At 37.5% G+C, this 19,505-nt stretch overlaps 1 protein-coding gene across 4 annotated transcripts in view; it reads right to left on the bottom strand.

The window, feature by feature from the left end:
• PACRGL (parkin coregulated like) overlaps positions 1–12,115 on the bottom strand; it is a 13,134-nt gene extending 1,019 nt beyond the window's left edge. Inside the window, exons 1-9 of one of the 4 annotated variants that reach the window (XM_011365121.2) lie at positions 11,816–12,114; positions 8,242–8,309; positions 7,964–8,118; positions 6,500–6,567; positions 4,748–4,838; positions 4,326–4,460; positions 3,747–3,854; positions 2,366–2,446; positions 1–157 (exon numbers count right to left, since the gene is read on the bottom strand). In XM_011365121.2, the coding sequence (XP_011363423.1) occupies positions 101–157; positions 2,366–2,446; positions 3,747–3,854; positions 4,326–4,460; positions 4,748–4,838; positions 6,500–6,567; positions 7,964–8,118; positions 8,242–8,309; positions 11,816–11,820 (768 nt within the window). In that variant the 5' untranslated portion in view covers positions 11,821–12,114 and the 3' untranslated portion in view covers positions 1–100. Of the gene's footprint in view, positions 158–2,365; positions 2,447–3,746; positions 3,855–4,325; positions 4,461–4,747; positions 4,839–6,499; positions 6,568–7,963; positions 8,119–8,241; positions 8,310–11,815 lie in introns of all 4 variants that reach the window. The other 3 variants (XM_023534109.1, XM_011365127.2, XM_023534107.1) reach the window with 3 other exon arrangements.
• Between the last annotated feature and the right edge of the window lie 7,390 nt (positions 12,116–19,505).

The following is a 19,505-nucleotide window of genomic DNA, read 5'->3' as shown; positions in this document are numbered from 1 at the left end:
AAATAATAAACTAAAGTGAATCTGAAAAGGCTCCGTAGGGTACTATGGTCAGCACTTAACACTTGTCACCAGCTAGTGAGATTTCTGTTGGCTCCCTTCTTCAACAACATATGGAGCAATACGTTGGAATTTTAGATTTGATGATGAGAAGGCTTCCCTGTCAACAAAAAAAAACGTGGTCTCATTAGTATCTTGCAGGGTTCCCCTAACAGGTGTTACACTTGCAGGAGCTTATCTAAAACAGTATCCAAACTCAAAACAAACAAAAGGGATAAGGGAATGATAAAATAGAAAGCGAAACTTTTTTATGAGTTAAATAAAATAGAGGTTGTATCTTACTGTTTTGTAAAAATATTTAACTACAGAAGTAGTTAAGGGCTGGACAACAAGTATTTGGATCTGACTTCTGCCAGTCACTTCTCTGTCCAATGTGGGGGTAATTACCTCTCTGCACCTCGGTTTATAAATCTTTAAAGGGAGATAACAACATTCTTCTGAGGGTTGCAGTAAAGATTAAATGAGTTTAATGTCTAAAAAGTATTCAACAGAATACTTGGCAAGTAATAAGTTCCCGCACGCTCTATGAAGATCAGGTGTAAGTATGTACCTTTCCCAAGGCAAATGTGCACATCGCTTAGAAAAAATATTAAATCAAACTCAGAATGAACCAATTTCAATTTAAGGCAGGTTGTAAATTGATTAGTTATTAAGAAAACAACACTATGACCGTCTGTAACTGACATTTTTGTTTTCCCAGAAGTTGAGTCTTTCCAACAGTATGATACAAGCCCAAAGAAATGAGGAACTGAAACAGTGAGAAGAGAAAAAAAACCTGAAAGAATAAATAATACTTATTAGCCCTTATAACTTAAAAATCTTTTTTTAAATTCTGTATTAGTATGGTTCAAAACTAATGAGATTGAGTAGCAAGAGAGGAACTCCCTTATCTCTGCGTCCTTGGATTGGTTAACTACGCCTCAGTATTCCCCCTACAAGTCTTAGTGTGCTATTTTTAAACTTTTTGTACAAGCTATCCCCAACTCTGAACACACGTACCCATGAACTCTAACACGCAGGGACTGCCCCTTTCGACTTTCCCCATTCCCAGCAACAGTCCACAAGATACATGGAAACCGCCTGAGAAAGGTTTCAGGTAGAAAAGCTGTGCCATCATTATTTAGCACCTGTTTACTTGCATTTTACTGGGGAAGAGGGAAGGGGACACAAATTCATTTTGCACTCCAATTCAACAGCAAGCATATCTGAAAGCAAGAATTTCTCTTTCGCTGAAGAGGGACTGGGTTGGCTAGGGGATAGCTTTGTGCATCACCACAAGGTGTCTGAGTGCTAATCTTCTTCCCAGGACCCACACACAACAAAGAAATCTATTATCTAGTAGCCTTGGGACTTATTTCCTCCTCATAAACTTTATTCTAGGCATTCATCATTTGGAAAGAATATCATCAATTTAAAAAGTCACTGAAATTGGTCAAATTAGGTAACTTAGGTAAAGTTCAAACTAAAACGTCTGCCATTTTAAAACTGTATACAATCATACAAATTTTCTTTATGATTTAAGTCCTTTAGAAAGTACCCAGAATAAAACTAAGTTCTGCAGTGTTAAAATAATCACATGCAACTCCATCATTCAGATGTGATTAAACGTAATCTCCAAAACAAGAAAGGTTCAATGCTTCATGGAGATATTTCCAAGATTAGATTATCTGAACACTTCAAAAGATGAAAACTCGACCTGGTGGTTTGACACCACACAATGATGATGATATCCCCTACATTCTTGCATCTTCTTGCTCATTGTTCTTGAACATTCTTGCAAGTGTAAATAATCGGCTGAATCATTCCTGTGTGTGCATGCTCATATTTGAGCACACACGTTTTTCCAGACATAATATTGCTGACATCTAGAAATCTTGTTTCGATCATTGATTATGGGCAAATGATAATTTTTTTTAGATAGAAAAGATGGCAAATGAAAGGGAGAAAAAGGTACTGTCTTCATGAGCCCTCTACATTAGTCCTTCTGTTTCCTGAACGTTCCACTGGTCAAAGCAAAAACATCCAAAATAAAGAGGAAAAAACAATGGAAAGCTGCACTACACAGAGTGCTGTGTAGTTATTTCACACAGCAGAAGTGACAGGCTCTGTATCTACACAACCTGGGTCTGAATCCCAGTGCTTAAAAATGGGACGACCTGGGCAAGACAGAAACTCTGAGCTCTTAAACAAAAATAATATCAACTCCACGTGGTTACTTGTGGCTGAAATTAGATAATATATGTTATATAGTCAATTTTGTAATATGGCTGAAAATAAAAAAACGACTTAAAGAATAAGCCATACTTACGCTCCCACCATGCAGCTCCAGCTTCTGTAATGCACTGGTGACGGGCTCTTTGAATCTTCTATCCCTTAGTCTCTTGGAAAGCTTTTAAAATAAAATTGGGGGAGTGAAATGATTTGAATATTCACCGTAAGCTAAAAATTAGGTATCCAGAAATAATGTCATTGACTCTTTTCTCATAGTAGGTACATGAATGCCACTAAATTTGTTTTAGATTTCAAGGCTTCTCTTAGGAAATATATCGCAGAAATGTACATATAATAGATACCATTCTGTTTTAAAAAGATCAATGAATTTACATTATTTTAAATTATACCAATCCTAAAAAATCTGCTACAGTGTGGTATCCAGAGTAAGTTTTCTATGAAATCGCATACTTTTCCATTTTGTAATTTGCAAGAGCATTTGGGGGACTTATGATGAAAAGCTAAGCCTCTAAAACACATGTTTCCTATAGTTAAAATGGGAAGAGACACCAAAGAGGAGTGCGTTTACATGAATAATTCAGTAACTGTGACAGAAGAATCAGACTATAAACCCCAAGACCCCGAGCCCGATATGTCCTAAAGGGGCCTCCGCTGGAAGATGGTGGAACTCTGACTGCGAAGGGGGAGGGGACAAGGTGCATAAGGACAGAATCACAGGGGCGAAGACAGAAACATACAGTTCAGGTCATCGAGCACAGCCTGCAACTTTGTCCCCCCACCAAACATCTGCAGTACTCACCTGGTTTCTGCTGGCCCCTGCTCTGTGCACCTCCTCCCCTTGCTGAGTTTAACCTATGTCGTTTCACTACAGGTAGTAACCCTAACAGTGGATAACAGCTTTTCTGAGTTCTCCAAGTCCTTGTAGCAAATTGCCGAACCTACAGGCTGTCTTGGGGGCTTCCTTAACTACACGGTGTCCCAGTATACATTTGTGATAAAAATTAAACTATAAGTAACAGGAAAAACAACTCCCATCCTGAATGCTATTTATAGAACTAAAAAACTTACAATGAAAAACAAAGAAAAAGATGAAAGACATGACTACACAAGAGGGTGTATAAGCTCTGCTTATAATTCACAGCTAATCCACATGGGCACGATACCGTTACATTGTTCATTAATTTCTGCCCATTCGACTCTGCTTACTTTTTATAACAACCCTAAATTCTGCTCATATGAGTACTTTCCATTAAAAAAAATCTAAAGAGCAAACTGTCCATTAATAAAATATTTTATGAACTACAAAGTCTGATCTCTACATTTTGGTTAGGGTAATGAGATTCATTTTAAGGTTTTGAATCATCTCAATGATTAATCTGAAGTTATTAAACCATGAAGAGATATGGATAATGCATGATACATATACACAACCACTCTCTAATCTTTTCAGTACTCACACTTGTAAGCAGATGTTTCAGATGGTCGTTTAGAGAAGGACCGACAACAACACTTAACTGTACCAGAGCGTTCAATCCTCTTTCAAACACCTCATCATCCGAATGGACCTGTGGAGCATTGGCGGGTCCGGGGAGTAGGGATAGGGAGGGAAAGAGGGGAAAAGGAAAGGAAAGATGGGTTAGGAGAAAGGGCAAGCCAGTGGAGAAAAAAAGTAAGATTTAACATTCAAAATTAGAGGATAATCAACCAAATCTAGAATTTAAAAAATAGCCTTTAATGCAGGACATCCAGAAACAAAAAAACAATGGTCAGCCTGACCTAGACATTAACTAAAATGTAGTACAACATGCAGAAATACTGCCTGGGATTCATTACTTTCTCTAATCACTCAAAATGTTCCATTTTACCTTTAGTAAAGGTGCCTTTGAGTAAGTAATCATCTGGCCCTGAATAACAGTGGCCCAACTCTACACACACATCAAAATCACAAGTAAAGGACTAATCTGCTTGTAATTTGGAAGTAAGACATAAAATATCCTAAATATACTACAGTAAGTCCAAAGGAATAAAGGACATACCAGAGCTGCCTTTAGAACAGGAATCAGTCTAGGAAGCAAAGGCACAGCTTTTTCAGGAGCACCTTGGACCAAAAGCAATTCTCTAAAACCTTCTTTTGAGACGAAGGTGTATGGATGCTTAGTCTCTCTCAGACCCTGCCAAAGACCAAAAATCAGAACAAAACAAAACAAAAAATCGCACATGATAATACTATCCACTTATTATGCTAATGACAAAAAATTGAATCTTTATTAGTCCAAGTGAAAATTAAGTTTTATTATCATTTTCCTAATCATGATATACAATTTCAGTAATTACAATTTCAATTAAACCAAGAAATTGTGGGTAAAGAATGAGATTTACTGATGAATTACAAAATAACATTTAATGAAATTTTAATTTTTTTTCCCATAAACTCAGGAGAGATGGAGTATTTATTTACCTCAGCTAAAGTAATAAGAAGAGGGTCGAATGGAAGATTTTCAGGAGGACTTTCCCACTGTAATCTGTGTTTCACTGAACCATGGACTAATCTAAAATATAAAAATCAGTGAATGTAACAAGGATAACATAAGTATATACTAAGCAGTGATTATCTAACATATACATACTTTTTCTAGACCATAACCATATTAGATTTTGTAACATGTAGGAAACCCATGACTTCAAAATATATTACAGAGACATCTTATAAAGCAGTGTCTATAATCCTACAAATTCCTACTCTTTCAGCAAAACTGTACTGGTGGCAAAACTAAACAACCCCGCACTTGCTAAGCCTACAGTTTGGGAGTTTAAGCATGTTGCCATCTGTGAGTCTTAATGCAAATGTTACAGTTAATATGTTTAAATAATAATTATAATAAAATAAGTAATCTAAAGAAAAGTAAAAATGCCAAACAAAATGTGATCATTAGAAACAATTTGTTTTATAAGGAACAATGTTTCTCGGATAGATCATCAAACCCTAACACGAAAGATGTAAAGTCAAGCCAGGTTTTATCCCTGTTAAAGAGAAGAAAACTGAGGCCAGGAAGGTGACATGGCACATGTACGGTAACAAAGTGGTAGCCCCTTGAATTAAAGCAACTGCTGCTGCTTTTTTTTTTTTTTTTAACAGCCTCTACTGAGGTATTAACTGACATGTAATAAACTGCGCATATATAAGTATGTCATCTGGTAAGTTCTAGTGCACGAGTACATCCACTGAACCATCACAGCAATCATGACAAAACTTCGTTATCATCCCCACATGTTTCTTCCCTTTTTTTTAATGTTCTCAACTTCTTGATTCTGTCATTAGTGTTATTTTCATAATAGCTAGAGGCCTCAGTAACATTTTTTTTTTTTTTTTACATTTTTAGCAACAATAAATTGCTCTGAGTGGGGAAGGGGTATAAGAACCTTAAAATAGGGTTTCAATTCAGAACATAAATAGGAAATAATAACAATAAATTGAAGAGTGCTTCTTGTGCTTATTTTTCACTCATAGCCCTCCAAATCTGAAAATACCACAAGAAACATTTATTAAATTAAAAAAAAATAACAAAAAGGATGCTGTGACTATTCTTTCCACAATGATAGTGAAATTTTCTAGCATCTAGAATAGGCTAAAACTGGATGTACTTAGAAGAAATAAATGATTCTCAACAGTGAAATATTAAAATATTACTATTAGTAGCCTATGTTATTTTCTTTAAAATAGTCGTGATGTCTGTCCAGAAAGGTAGCAAGAATTACATCAAAAGTAAGCAAAAACAGACATATATAGTCATTAAGAAATATAATTTCAATAAATATAACTGAAATTTTTAAAATTTAAGTTTTGAAATATATTTTTAAAAATAATGAACAATTTCAATAAATTGTTAACTTTCTGTTTACAAACGAAATAGGATTATTTGCAACTTGCCCAAGCCAGTGAATGCTGAAATTGTTTTAGAAACTAGTTCGATCCATTTCTTAAATTATTTGGTGGTTTACTTCAGATCTATTGGTAATTCTATTTTGGATTTAAAATATTTTCTTCAACAATGTCCCAGGATCTATACCAATCCAACAGCCAAACTATAACTCACCATTATTTCAACCTCCCTCATAAATAAAACTTTCCATACATTTAAACTGAATATTGTATTGATTTTACTCAATTATTTTGAATGACATGCTCAGTTAAAACTTGCATTGATTTTACCTGCAAGGAATACCTCCTTTAGAGTAAATAGCTGCGAATGCAGAAGGGGCTCGGGACTGCTCACCAAACTGAAATAAAAATGACAAGAATACAATAAATATGACTATCACCTACACTGTGATATCTCATCAGTTTTAATCCAGCTCAGGTCAGAGGCAAATGGTGACTTTCAAGCCACCGTGAGGGTATCCAGCGCATCATCATTATACTGAGGAACTCAGAAAAATCATCAGGCCTCTCAGAACTAAAACCACAACCATGACCACACTTTGTATATTTCCTTTCACCCCTAACTTGTTTCAAATGTTTGAAGGTAGCTGAAATCAGGAATATAATAAATATAAATATTATAAAGATAACCCATCTTTCCATCCCCTCCCAAACTGTGCCCTTCCAAAGTGAGAGCTGAATAGAGGTATAAAGGAGAGTATATTTGTTTTCAGCCTTCAGCACATTTCCTATTTGTCCTCCAGCCTAGATAGTCAAAGAACCTGTAATTTCTCCAAACTGACTTTAAGCTTCTGTAAAATCAAAGACTCTGGTTGGGCAGGAATGACAGAGCTGGACACCGAGCAAGACTCTCACAAACAGATGCCCAGATGTGTCTGCTTAGATATATAACTCCACAGCTTTCAGTTTTGCTATATATTATTATCTTAAGAATAGATTAATTGTGGATCTACTCTTAAAGACAATTTAAGAGATGATCAATCACAACACGTGACAGTTAAACAATCAGAGTAATTTCAATATAATTGATCAGAGACTTAAAGGCACAAGAAGTAAATATTTTACAATATGGTACTTTGAATATAATCAAATGAAACATAGTTGTCTAAATTACAATATAAATAGTTACTGTATATAATGATAAATTTTTTAATCGCAAGCAGTAATTTAAAAATATACTTAAGAATACAAGTTTAGAATTAGCCCTTTCCTCTGGAAAAACACATTTTGAGTAAAAATACATACATGAAATTTCATTAAAATACTATAAGATTCATTTGAGATCAATCCATGTTCTGCATAGTAATGCACAGCACAGTAATATTTCACTTATCTAGTTATAATTCCTGCTAAGAAAAACATGTTTTAAAAATTGCTTTCAAGTAAAAATCATATCAGACAAGGAAATAAATTGAAAATGTGTTGTTCATATTGAGGAAAAAATTAAGACAAATCAGGGCTACAAACTCTCTCAATTAAATATGGGAAAAGGAAGTAACAGCAGAAAGATGTCAGGGCATTCTTCAGGATTTCAATTTCCTTAACATTGTATAGATTATAAAAAGAGGCAAAGGATCATAGATACTCAGACTATTTTTTGTTTTTTTTTTCCTAAGTCAGACAATCTCCTTCTGCCCTCAGATAGTTTATTGGATCCTTGCTTAAGAAATCCAGTAGTATGTTACGTGCATATTACTTTGAAAAATCTGAGTCAGGAATATCTTTTGTACCTACTGGGTTAATTGTTTTAGGGTTAAGTTTATCACTTGGTCGAGGATGAACTTTTCTTGTAGACTCTGGAGAACTAGTTGATGACGAGGATTTACTTCGCTGAACTGTAGTCCCATGTTTTATTTGTGCACTTGATGATGTCCTTTGATCACAGTTACCTGGAAAAAAAACCAGATAATCAATAAATTTGAAAACAATAAAGTTCAACCTGCATTCATCTGTATAACAGAATGTACCATTAACAAAATTCACCTCCTCATTTAAAGAGAAATATTCTGTACCTGTCACTCTGTTTCTCAGCTGTGCATCTCCATGGCACTCTGGTTTCTGCATTGCTTCCCTTTTACTCCTGCGGTTAAATAAAACTGGATTTCAAAAAATTTGGGTGGTGGGAAATTCATTAACCATATAAAGACCGAAACAGAAAAGAGTAGAAAATGCAGTAAAAGACACACAAAAAAGGGATGGTATGGAGCAAAACACGTGAAAAGACTAATGAGAAAATATAAAACTCTATCAATTTCAAAATATCGATGATAGCAAATTAAAAACCAGCTATAAGAAAATAAGATGTATAAAAACAAAAGTCCCCCCCCCCCAACCCCATTCAAATTATCAAATACACTGACAGACACTCAATGGCAATCCTCTGGCTATACTCAGAAAACAGGGACTAGCTTTCTGAAAGAGTGGCTGGCACATCCCCTATCATCTCCATCTTCTCTGGCCTCTATATTTCCAAAGTTCCAAATGTCAGAGTCTGCATATAAAAGTCCTACTTCCCAGTGACATAATGAATTCTCCTGCTCAATGTACCACAAGCTCCTTGAACAGAACATAACCAAAATGGAGGTTATCACACTGAAGTTATGAACCCCTTAATTTAAGGTGCCACCAGTTTTCTGGTCAAGCAGGCTGAAAAACTTAGGTCACTGTTTCCTTTTCCTTCACTTCCTACACTCAGTCCTACAGTGTGGTCAGTGTGGTGTGAGAGGTAGAAAGGGCTGTGTGCTCAGATCCGGGTCTGCGTCTTAGCTCTACCAATGATGAGGTTTATGAATTCAGGCAGATTATTTAACCTCCCTAAGTTATGATTTCCTAATCTGTTGAAAGAAGAAGATACAATGAGCCTATCGAGGCTGTTATTGAATAAATATGATCATATGCCAAGTTGCTCCTTCTTCCACATTTCCATCTTTTCTACTGATGAAAGGCCTCTAGTTCATAGTCCATGATTTCCTACCTAATCAATTATTTCTAAACTTATATATCTACCAAGGAACCCTCCACCACACACAACCAAACATATATGCCACTGCCTGCAGGTATTTCTAGGCCTAGCTCCAATCCCAAGTTCATGCAGCCTTTCCTCATCTTGTTTCTAAAATGTTCATTTCCATGGCACTCTAACTTCTGCACTGCTTCCTTCTTATTTTGACTTCATTACTCCCTCCCTCACTTGCATGACACCCCTGTTATTCTTCCATTAAGTTCCCACTTTATACTTTTAATATAGTCATTATATATATGTCTATTCCTCAACTATGTTCTAAGATCTTCCCATAAGGCAACACAGGTAAAGTTCTTTTCCACTTCTAAACGAGCTTTTCAAATATTTGAGAACAATGACTACCAAATCCTTATCTTTCTCTTCTTCAGGATAAACGCTGATACTTTCTTGAAGGATTCGTCATGTGAGATTATTTTAATTTACTTGACAAATTAGAAATCTTCACAACAAGGACAAAATTCTTCGTAATACACTGAGCCTGAAAATAGTTCAAACACGATGTGCCCAATTCAGAGTGCCTTGTAAAGATAAACTAAATGTAAGATTGTTTCTGTACACAGAAGAATTTTAAATGTCAATTTTCTTCATTTAATAGAATGACCTAACTTTCTCATCCTATGACCAACAGATGACTTACTTCCCAATATCACAATTCACATTCATTCTCAAAGCATTTTCTAGAAATACGGTCATTCATATTTCATTAAATGTCAGATAATACCCTAAGATAAGCTAAGGCAAACTTTAAATATGTTGACATAATATTGTACCTCGTGATTTAACAAGTGTTTACTGTTATACCTGGCCTCTGTTTTGAGAGGCTCCTGATGGGGATCAATACAAGCTAGGTTTCTATTAAAAAAAAAAAAAAAAAAATCTGTGCATTTTCAACTCTATAATTGGGGATAACTACAGTAACTACTCTAAATGTACATGAAGACCAATAAAACATTTAAAAGTGCTTGGCACACAATAAATGCTATATGAGTTTTAGCCCTTTATAATGGCACAAAATGGTTTTAAGTGTCACTAATAAGAACACGGTCAGGGTGACTAAATATTTTTCTTTTCTTTTTTTTTTTTTTTTTGAGAAATCTGGTTTTAAGACGACCTTGGGCTACACCAATTTGAAGATCCAGTTTAAGTTCAGTTTCTTTTGATCATAAATTGTTAACAGCTGACATAACTGAAAAAGATACATCACAAAGATGCCTACTCACAAACATAAAAAGTGCATAGTTTGCCACATCAAATCATGACACATATTTTTTCAACAATATTTACAAATCGTACACAAGTTTTTATTGGAACTAAATTTCTACATTTATGTCAAAAAGTTGTGCCTGTAAGGCACTAATAGGAAGGTGCCACCTCATGAATGAGTTCAAAAAGCCACTGAACCTCGCCATTTGACCTTTAAACATGCTAGGAAATTGAGCTTCCAAAGGTTTTAAGTATACAGGACAGTTTTTGTGTGTAATATACTCATGTAATTTTCAGCAACATCAAAACACGCATACATACACAAATGCAAACATTTCTATGTCCATTTTCAAAACATCCTATATTAGTATCTTTCCAAAACTATTACTTTTTTACTTGTTGTTTAAAGTTATCACCCTTTACCTTAAAGACAAATTATGTGTCCTCAATTTTTAAAAATAGTTCTCTAACTATTTTTAATAGTTAACAAACTGACGACAAACTTGGCCCATGAGTTGTTTGTAAAAGAAAAATGCTAAACTCATCTTATGTTCAACCACCCTTTTGAGTGTTTTTTTTTTCATTAAATAACACAGAGGGTGGTATATAAGGGTAATGTTGGAAGAAAGTAAAAAAAATGAAATTATTTTGTTTTAAATATTACATGGTCACCCTTCATTGTTTTACAAAACATGATTCTAAACAGACACTAACATCCACAAATCCACTTAACCCAAACACCTAAATTATGTAACGATATCACAGAGCAAACAAGGAGGGCCTAAGGTTTCCTCAGTTGCTGCAGGCAACCTACAAGGGGCTGTAGGCATTTGTGTCATTGCTAGGAAAGCATTACATTTCTTTGTTTTGTATATCTCATAAATCCTATCTTTTTCTCTATATGCACTTACTTTCGTACCCTGCTTTGAGACCACTGCACGAAACTGCTTGCTAAATTCTCAGGGGCCAACACTTCATTATTTCTTATTTTCTAATCCAGTGTTTAGAAAGTTGCATCTCTAAAGTTCCTTCAAATTCCAAAGTAGAGCGACAGAGCACAATACACAGCTATTTCAATCCCCTTTTACCACAAAGTAAATCCAAAGGGCGCATATTAAGGGTCTTCAAACCTGCTTTCCAATTTCCTAGTCTTCCCCATACATGTCTGAATACCTAAGACCAGTTCAGGGCCAGGGTGTTTTCAAAGTTGGAAAATGAGGACACGTAAGGGGAAAAGGTGGAGGAAAACAGAGATTAAAAAAGGGCGTGGGGGAGGTACGGCCGGTTTCAATTAAGGCGAACGATGGCTACTGTGGGCCAAAGCCCGACACAAGAAAATAAAAGGCGCGCTCTTGGCTCACAGCATCTCCAGGGTCCTTAGCAACGGAGTCCGGCGGCCCTAGTAACAAGCCAGGGAGAAAGCTGCTTGGCCGAAAGCGCGCAGGCGGCACTGAGGGATCCCTGTACCCGCGGCCCACGGCTCCGGAGGCCCGTTCCTACCGCGCCCCTCTCCTGCCGCGATCCGCACACCAGCCGCCACCCCAGGTGGGGTTTATGACCGGTGCCCCCTCGCCCAGCAGCCGTGGATCCCACTGCCTACAGTCAAGACTCAGAAAGATGAGGCTTCGCGGGGTCCCCGGATCTGGCGGCGCCGCTCATTGACGACAGACGCAAGCTACGTCCTCTCAGCCAATAGGAGGAGTCTGCGGCGGAGGGTTGCCGTGGCAACGAGGCGCCGGGCTTTAAAGGCGCAGCTCCTGCGCTAGAGGCGCTGTCTGGTGTCGAAAAGGGCCTCTCGTGGTGGTTGCCTTTGGAAGGAGAAGTCCAGGGAGCAGAGAGAGGCGCTCGAGCACAGGCTCCTAGTGCCCTGCGCCGCGGCCTCGCCCCAGTCTGTGTACTTAACTCTTACACTTATTTCGCACACTTAAAATACTCAGTGTTCACCTATCTTGCCTAGATCATCTGAGAGCTGAGGACCATGAACTCCTGCCCCAGAGTCTTCTGGGGAGAAAGCCGAAGTCATCTGCCTGACCAGCTGTGGAATTTCCTTTCCTGTCATACCTTATTCATATGTTATTGCATCAACTACATAATACATCTATATTTTAATAATAAAAAGTTTGGGGTTTTTGTCTCCAGATTATTTTAATACAACTGATGCTGCGGGAAAATGTGTCCACTTGCAATTCCACCAAAAGCAATTTGGCTTGTCATAGTAAAAAGTCCAAGTCTTTTCAGCCTGTCCATTGCATCCTCTCTAGAGGCTGTTCCTGTTGTCAACCTTAACTTTTTGCTCAGGTAACGGCAGACTATGCAGTTGGCGTTGTGTGAACACTGCAGGGGATGTAATCTTTCCCTATTCTTGTAGCTCTATTCTTGCTACTTGAATTGCTGCTCCAGAAGCACTTACGGTGCTTCTTGTACAATGTAGTGAAGACTCGAGAAATGCTCTCTGAAAAAATGAAATGAATGAATGAATTCTATAATATTCCTAATGTAAACCTTGCACACCAGTCTATCTTAACTTTTAAAATTCATTATAATGTATTTACCTGTCTTCCCCACTAAACCGAAATAGTCTCCATCACATTTCTATCCCCAGTATCTAGCAAAATGCATGCTTAATTTAACAGTGTTTTTTAAAGAAGCAAGAGAATAGAAATAAAAGATCCTATTTTTAGCTACTTTCACCTCTCCTCTTCTCCAGCTTCTTCAAGACATATCTTCTTGCCCCTTCCTCACTCCTAGCACACCAAACATCAGACTTAGCAGCACCTAGCTCATGGCCTTTTAGCCTCTGCCTGGAGTTTAAGAATAATTTGTATTCAGTATTGCTGTGCAGCGAGGTGCACATGTTCTGAAGCTAGGCTATCTAGGTTGGAAACTCTACTTCATCACTTACGATCTATGAGGACTTGTGCAAATCGTATGACCTCTATAAGCCTTAATTTCCTCATCATGTAGGGTTCTTGTAAGTCTTCAATAAGAGCACAAAGTTCCTAACCCATAGGAAGAACTCAGTGAGGGTAAGCTTGTAAATTATTGATGTAAAAGCAAGTTAAATTTTAAACAGTACACTGCAAGTTGCAGAGGTCGCCAACTATGTCTTGATGTTAGTATGGGACTATGGAGACTAGCATAGATTTTTCAGATTTTTTAAAAATGACCATAACTATCTGTGTGAGCCTCTTCTAATCATATTTAAATTAGCTTCTTGTAAACTTTCTATCTTAATTTAATTAAAAAAAAAAAAACAACTTCGTTGGCATCGTGACTTTGTCTGGATATCATGCAATAAATGCTGGATACTCTTGTGGACATACTATTTTGAAAAGACTATGAGACACCCAGTTGAAGCTGACCTAAATAAAGGTCAGAGTTTCTTTCTTAATGGCCTACTTCAGGACTTAAATCTCAGGTGCTGTATTAATTGATTAATGCACTGTCCCTGTAGTACCCTTATACTTTAAATTATGAATTAATGATACATCTAATAAAAGTTGAAAACTCAGAATATTTTTCTTATTGTTTTAATTCCTAGTTCACTTGTCAAAATTTCTTAATTATATCTGTTTAGTCGCCAAGCGTTTTAAAGAAAATATCAGAGGTATTAATGGCTTGGACTTAATTACTTCAATATAATGTTAGTAACATAAGAAATTTTTGATTTCCTAGTAGACACATTTTTAAAAAGTAAAAATAAACAGGTGGAATTCAGTTTAATAATATATTTTTATTTAACTCGATATGTCCAAAGCGCTATCAATGTCTAAATATTATAGATATATTAGTGTGATATTTTTACTTTCTTGTTATTATGCTAAGTCCTCAAAATCTCATGTGTATATTGTACTGACAGTTCATCTTAATTCAGACTAGCCACACTGCATGTCCTCAATAGCCAGCCACGTGTGGCTAGTGACAACTATTGGAGGATATGAAGAGAGAGCAATGTCCTCAGAGAGTTGTACAAACATAGCACCAGGTGAATGCATTGTATCAAATCATTACAGAATATATATGATATGTAGAACATATTGTTAGATATTGTAAGATCAGTGCAAAATGTAAAGGGAAAACTGATTAAATTAGTTGACTATTAATCTCTATGAAATCAGTGGGAGTAATAGCTTCTTTTATGATTCATAGTTGAATTCGATCTGTGAAGAAACTTAAGCTGCTTCTCCTGGGACGCGTGCTGGAGAGGGAGCAGTGAAGCTTGGAGACATGAGGCACCTAGTCCTCTCTTGCCATCTGCCTGAGATATACTTTGACCTTTCTGGTCTTCAGTCATCTATCCTCCATTTATGTAGATTGTTCATGCATAACTCTCATTCCAGGTTCTCATGGTTCTCATTCATAGAGAATTTTAATCTCCTCTTAAGCACCCAGGAAGTCATCTATTCTTCCCATCTGAAGTGAGAGAAACCCACCTGTTGAGTTCCACACTGTGGAGATGACGGGAACCTGTGAGACCACCTTGCGTCTTTTGCTTAGACAGTCCACGTAACCATTTCTTCTGATCCTGCACCCTGATGGCTTCAGGGGTATCTAGACCTTTATTAGTTCTGGGATTTTGCCTTGGGGTCAGGGTGGAGGGTGGGGAGGGCGGGGCACACTGTCTCTTTGCACTCAGATCTGGACCGGGACTCTGAATTTTTTTTTTTAACTCTTCCAAATAATTACTAAACCTTGAACTTGGCTTTTGAAACTTAAAAGCCAAGAATTTGTCTATTGTCAGTATCTTTTTATGATGACACCACCCCCTCTCTGAGGCAATAAGCATAAAATAGTCCAGCTGCAGTTTGCATAGAAGAAGTGTCACGGGGTAGCAGGAAATATTATTTTTACAAAAACTTTTTGTTATATTAGTTTATAACTTATTTAGGATCTTTTATAGGATTTTTTTTTAATTCGGAGGTGTCAGTCAGAATAATATACCATTTAAAGAGTGTTTCATTCCACTTAGTTTAAGTATAGCCTAAGTTGAGAGTTAGATATAGACAAGAAAGAAATGGTCTTCTCATACGCTATTAGAAAGTAGAACATTAACCATAATTAAATCAGTTTATTAAGTCCTGGGTAATTAATTCTTCTTCTGCTGATCATTGGTTAATGAGTCTTCTTTCACCAAGTCATTTCCAACAAGGCTAAAAGAAACGGGAAACCCTGAATTTGTCTCTCTGTACATTCCGACAGGTATCCATGGCAATAATGTCAGCTCATAATGAAAAACCGGTCCACATGATTTTATTCTCCATAACATCAATAGTTAAAAGAGTACCAACCAGGGATAATCTTTTGCTAGGGCAAGTTTGCTGTTGTTTGTTTGTTAACGTTTTATTTTCAGGTGGCTTAATTTCTGATCCATGGCCTGTTCTCATAGTGTGGTTCTCAGATCATCACCATCACCACCGCCCCATCATCATCATCACCTCAGAGCTTCTCAGAAATGCAGAATCTCAGACTCTAGACCACTCTGGGTCTACTGAGTCAAACTCTGCATTTTACCAAGATTCTCCAGATGAGGAAATGTCCCTTACAGCTTAAGAAGCACCAATTTAGTCAAGTACCAGGGAGAAGCAGAAACTATCTCTTGATGATAAAGAGTAAGTTAAATTGTAAAAATCACAATATCAGAGTGAAGGTGAAGGTAAGTGTTGAGATATAATACATAATATTTTTATAGGGATTTAGTCAAAAATTACACTGAGAGTAAGAACATATTCTTCCCATGAGGGCTGTTATAGGTTGAATTTTATCCCCTCCACCCACAGATTTGTGCATTGAAGTCCTCACCTGCAGTACCTTAAAATGTGACCTCATTTGGAAATAGGGTCATCGAAGATGTAATTAGTTAAAATACAGTCATACTGGAGCAGGAAAGGCCTCTAATTCAATATGAATGATATTCCTATAAAAAGGGAAAATTTGGACACAGCTACACACACAGGGAGAGCATCATGTGAAGGCAGAAGCAGAGAAACACCAGAGACCGCCAACGAACCGCCAGAGGCTGGGGAAGGGGCACGAGGGAGACCCTCCCTCCCTCCCAGCCCTCGGAAGGAACCAACACTGCCAATACCATGATCTCAGACTTCTAGCCTCCAGAATCACCAGACAATAAATTTCTATTCACTTATACCACTCAGTTTGTTATGGCGGCCCATCCAAATTAATATAAGAGCCTCAAAAAATCCTCAGGGCCCTCTAATTCATCCCATAATGTATGCTATGATTGTCTTCTGTTGAAAAGTTGTATTCAACCTTGAAACAAAATATTTCTTGTGGGGAAAAACAAATCAATTTGTTGACAAGTATATCAATCTTTGAACATGTGAACTAAAGTAGGCTTCTACCCAAATTGAAAGTCACACAATAGCTGAAACATATTTATATTGACATTTTGTAATTACATGTGCCTAATTAACCCAGAAGGAGTTGAGATTCTCTTTCTGTTTCGTTAATTCTTCTCATACTGTGGGATGTACAAAAAGGGCAGCTCTCACTGCAGTATTGAGCTCATTAAAAATTTGGAGTTGCTAATTTTTCTAGCATTCTTCCTTACTAACGCGAGGGAGCAAATATTTGGTGTTTCCCAAAGCTGTCCAGAAAACCCTCAAAATAGGCTAGGTACAAAAGACATACAAGGGGTTTTATTATTGTGAATCTGGAGTCTGAATTTGGCAAGGGGAATGTTGAAAAGAATTGTCAAAATGTAACAAGATACGAATAAATTTTATAAAAATATAAATATCAAAACTGATTGTAGGCTTGGATCAGAGTAAGAACATTTAAAGTTAACCCAGCAATAAATAATAATTAAGAACTCCAACGTTTTCAAAAGTTATCTTTTTATTGACATAGATTTCAGATCGCGAAAAAAATGCACAAAATAAGCTCCTGAGTGAAAATGTTATGTGATATAGAAATCTTATTATCCAGACAAGATATATAGAAGGTGCAGAATAACTTTTACTGTTTTTTCCTAAAAGCAGAATGTATACTTAAAGTACACATTTAACTACTCAGTAAGTGACTTTTCAGTTAACTAATCAATAGTTCCATTGGGAACGAAAATAAAATAAAAACATTGCTCACTTAACTGTTGTAGCTTGAATCCTGTTGTAGCTTAAGGAGTGAGAAAGGGCTCTAAGTGTTCAGTGGGTTGGTTGAAACACGGGCTGAAAGGTGGCCTATAGTAAATGCAGTTGAAAGGCCAGATCAACCTCGTTACGCTGTAGAGGGAGGTAGCCAAAGATTTAGGGACATGAACGTTAGAGTGCATTCATCATGTGAGATCTGCTCACCCAGCCTGGGCGGGTTGTGGAAGCCACTAGGCCGAGTGGAATGTACTTTTCATCCCAACTGGGAGAAATAAATATGTGAGAGGAGCCCCAGCATCCTTGAAGAGCTGTGTGGTCACTCTTTGTACGTCAGAGATTACAGTGGAAACAGCCGCTACTAAATTTGGATCCCTAAATACAGTGGGGATAAGGAGATCTCAGGGTGGCTTGGGTCATGTGGTCACACTTAATCACCAAAGACAAGCTGGATGTGGTTAGTGTATTGGGCAGTGGAGTCAAAGCAATAATCAGGACAGTCTGCCTCATTGAGACCTATGGTAGTGACTATTGATTGTGAAACAGATGGGTAGTTTGCTAAATTCTCACCTGCTATGTATCAGTGAAAGAGTTTATAGGTCAAGTGAACAGAAGCCTAATTTGAATAACTGATATCAAAAGACTAATAGCTCCTTCATCAATTCCCAGAACCCCTTGAAAAAGGGGAGAATGAGTCCTCTTGACAAAGGACTCTATCACGCTCCCCAAATCTTAACTGTTAGTCTTTCTCCAAGTCCTCCCCACAAAAGACCTATGACTTTTACCAGGGTGACTACGGACACCGGCTCTGAACTGACACTGATCCCAGGAGATCCAAAAGTCCCTGGGGTCCCCTAGTCAGAGGAAGGGCTTGTGGAGGTCAGGTGGTTAATGGGCTTCTTGCTCAGATCTGGCCCATAGTGGCCCCAGTGAACCCCCAAAGCCATCATTGGCTATTTCTCCCATTCTGGAATACATCACTAGGCAGATTTTCCACATCGGTTCTCTGACCTGTGCCGTGAGAGTAATTATAGTAGAAAAGGTCAAGTAGAAGCCAGAAGAACCACATTTACCTAGGAAATAAATCAAAAGCAATATCACATTCTTGGAGGAATATCAGAGATTAATACTGTCGTTGAAGACTTATGAAGGTTGCTGTTTCCCACCATAGCCTAATTCAGGTCACCTATTTGGCCTGTGCAAAAAAACCAGATGGATCTTGGGGAATGACAGTGGATTATCATATACTTAACCAGGCAGTGACTCATTGCAAGGCCAGCAACACACTTTCTCTGTCCTCTATCCGTGATATTTTACATCTACAGCCCTATGTCATGATTTAGTCTGTAAGCACCCTACCACAAGATATCACACTGGTCCATTACAATGATGCTGACTGGATCTAATGAACAAGAAGCAGCAACTATTCTAGATTTCTTGGTAAGACATGCATTTATCAGGGTGTGGGAAATAACTCTAACAGAACGAAGGGACTTCCACCTCAAGAAAATTTCCAGGGGTTCAGTGGTACAGAGCATGTCAAGATATTCCTTCTAAGGTGAAGGATTAGTTGTTGCATCTGGCCTCTCCTACAACCCAAAAAGACGCACAATGCCTAGTGGGCCTCTTTAGATTTCGGAGGCTACCTATTTGTCATGTGGTTGTGTTGCTCTGGTGCATTTACTGAGTGAGCCAAAAAAGCTATTAGGGTTGAGGGGGGCCCAGAACAATAGAAGGCTCTGCAGCAGGTCCAGGCTGCAGTGCAAGCAGTTCTTTACTTGGGCCACATGATCCCGCAGAGTCAATGGTGCTTGAAATGTCGGCAGCAGATAGGGAGGCGATTTAGAACCTCTGACAAAAAGCAATGATTTTATTTAGATGGACAGTAAGCAGGTTTTAAAACCTTTCCCATATCTTTCATTTTCTCCCCCTCTTCATACTTCTCCTG

Source organism: Pteropus vampyrus, unplaced genomic scaffold, assembly GCF_000151845.1.
Source record: "Pteropus vampyrus isolate Shadow unplaced genomic scaffold, Pvam_2.0 Scaffold5, whole genome shotgun sequence".
NCBI classification, from domain to species: Eukaryota; Metazoa; Chordata; class Mammalia; order Chiroptera; family Pteropodidae; genus Pteropus; species Pteropus vampyrus.
Note: the sequence above shows the minus strand (reverse complement) of the source record. Positions and strands in the feature narration are given on the sequence as shown.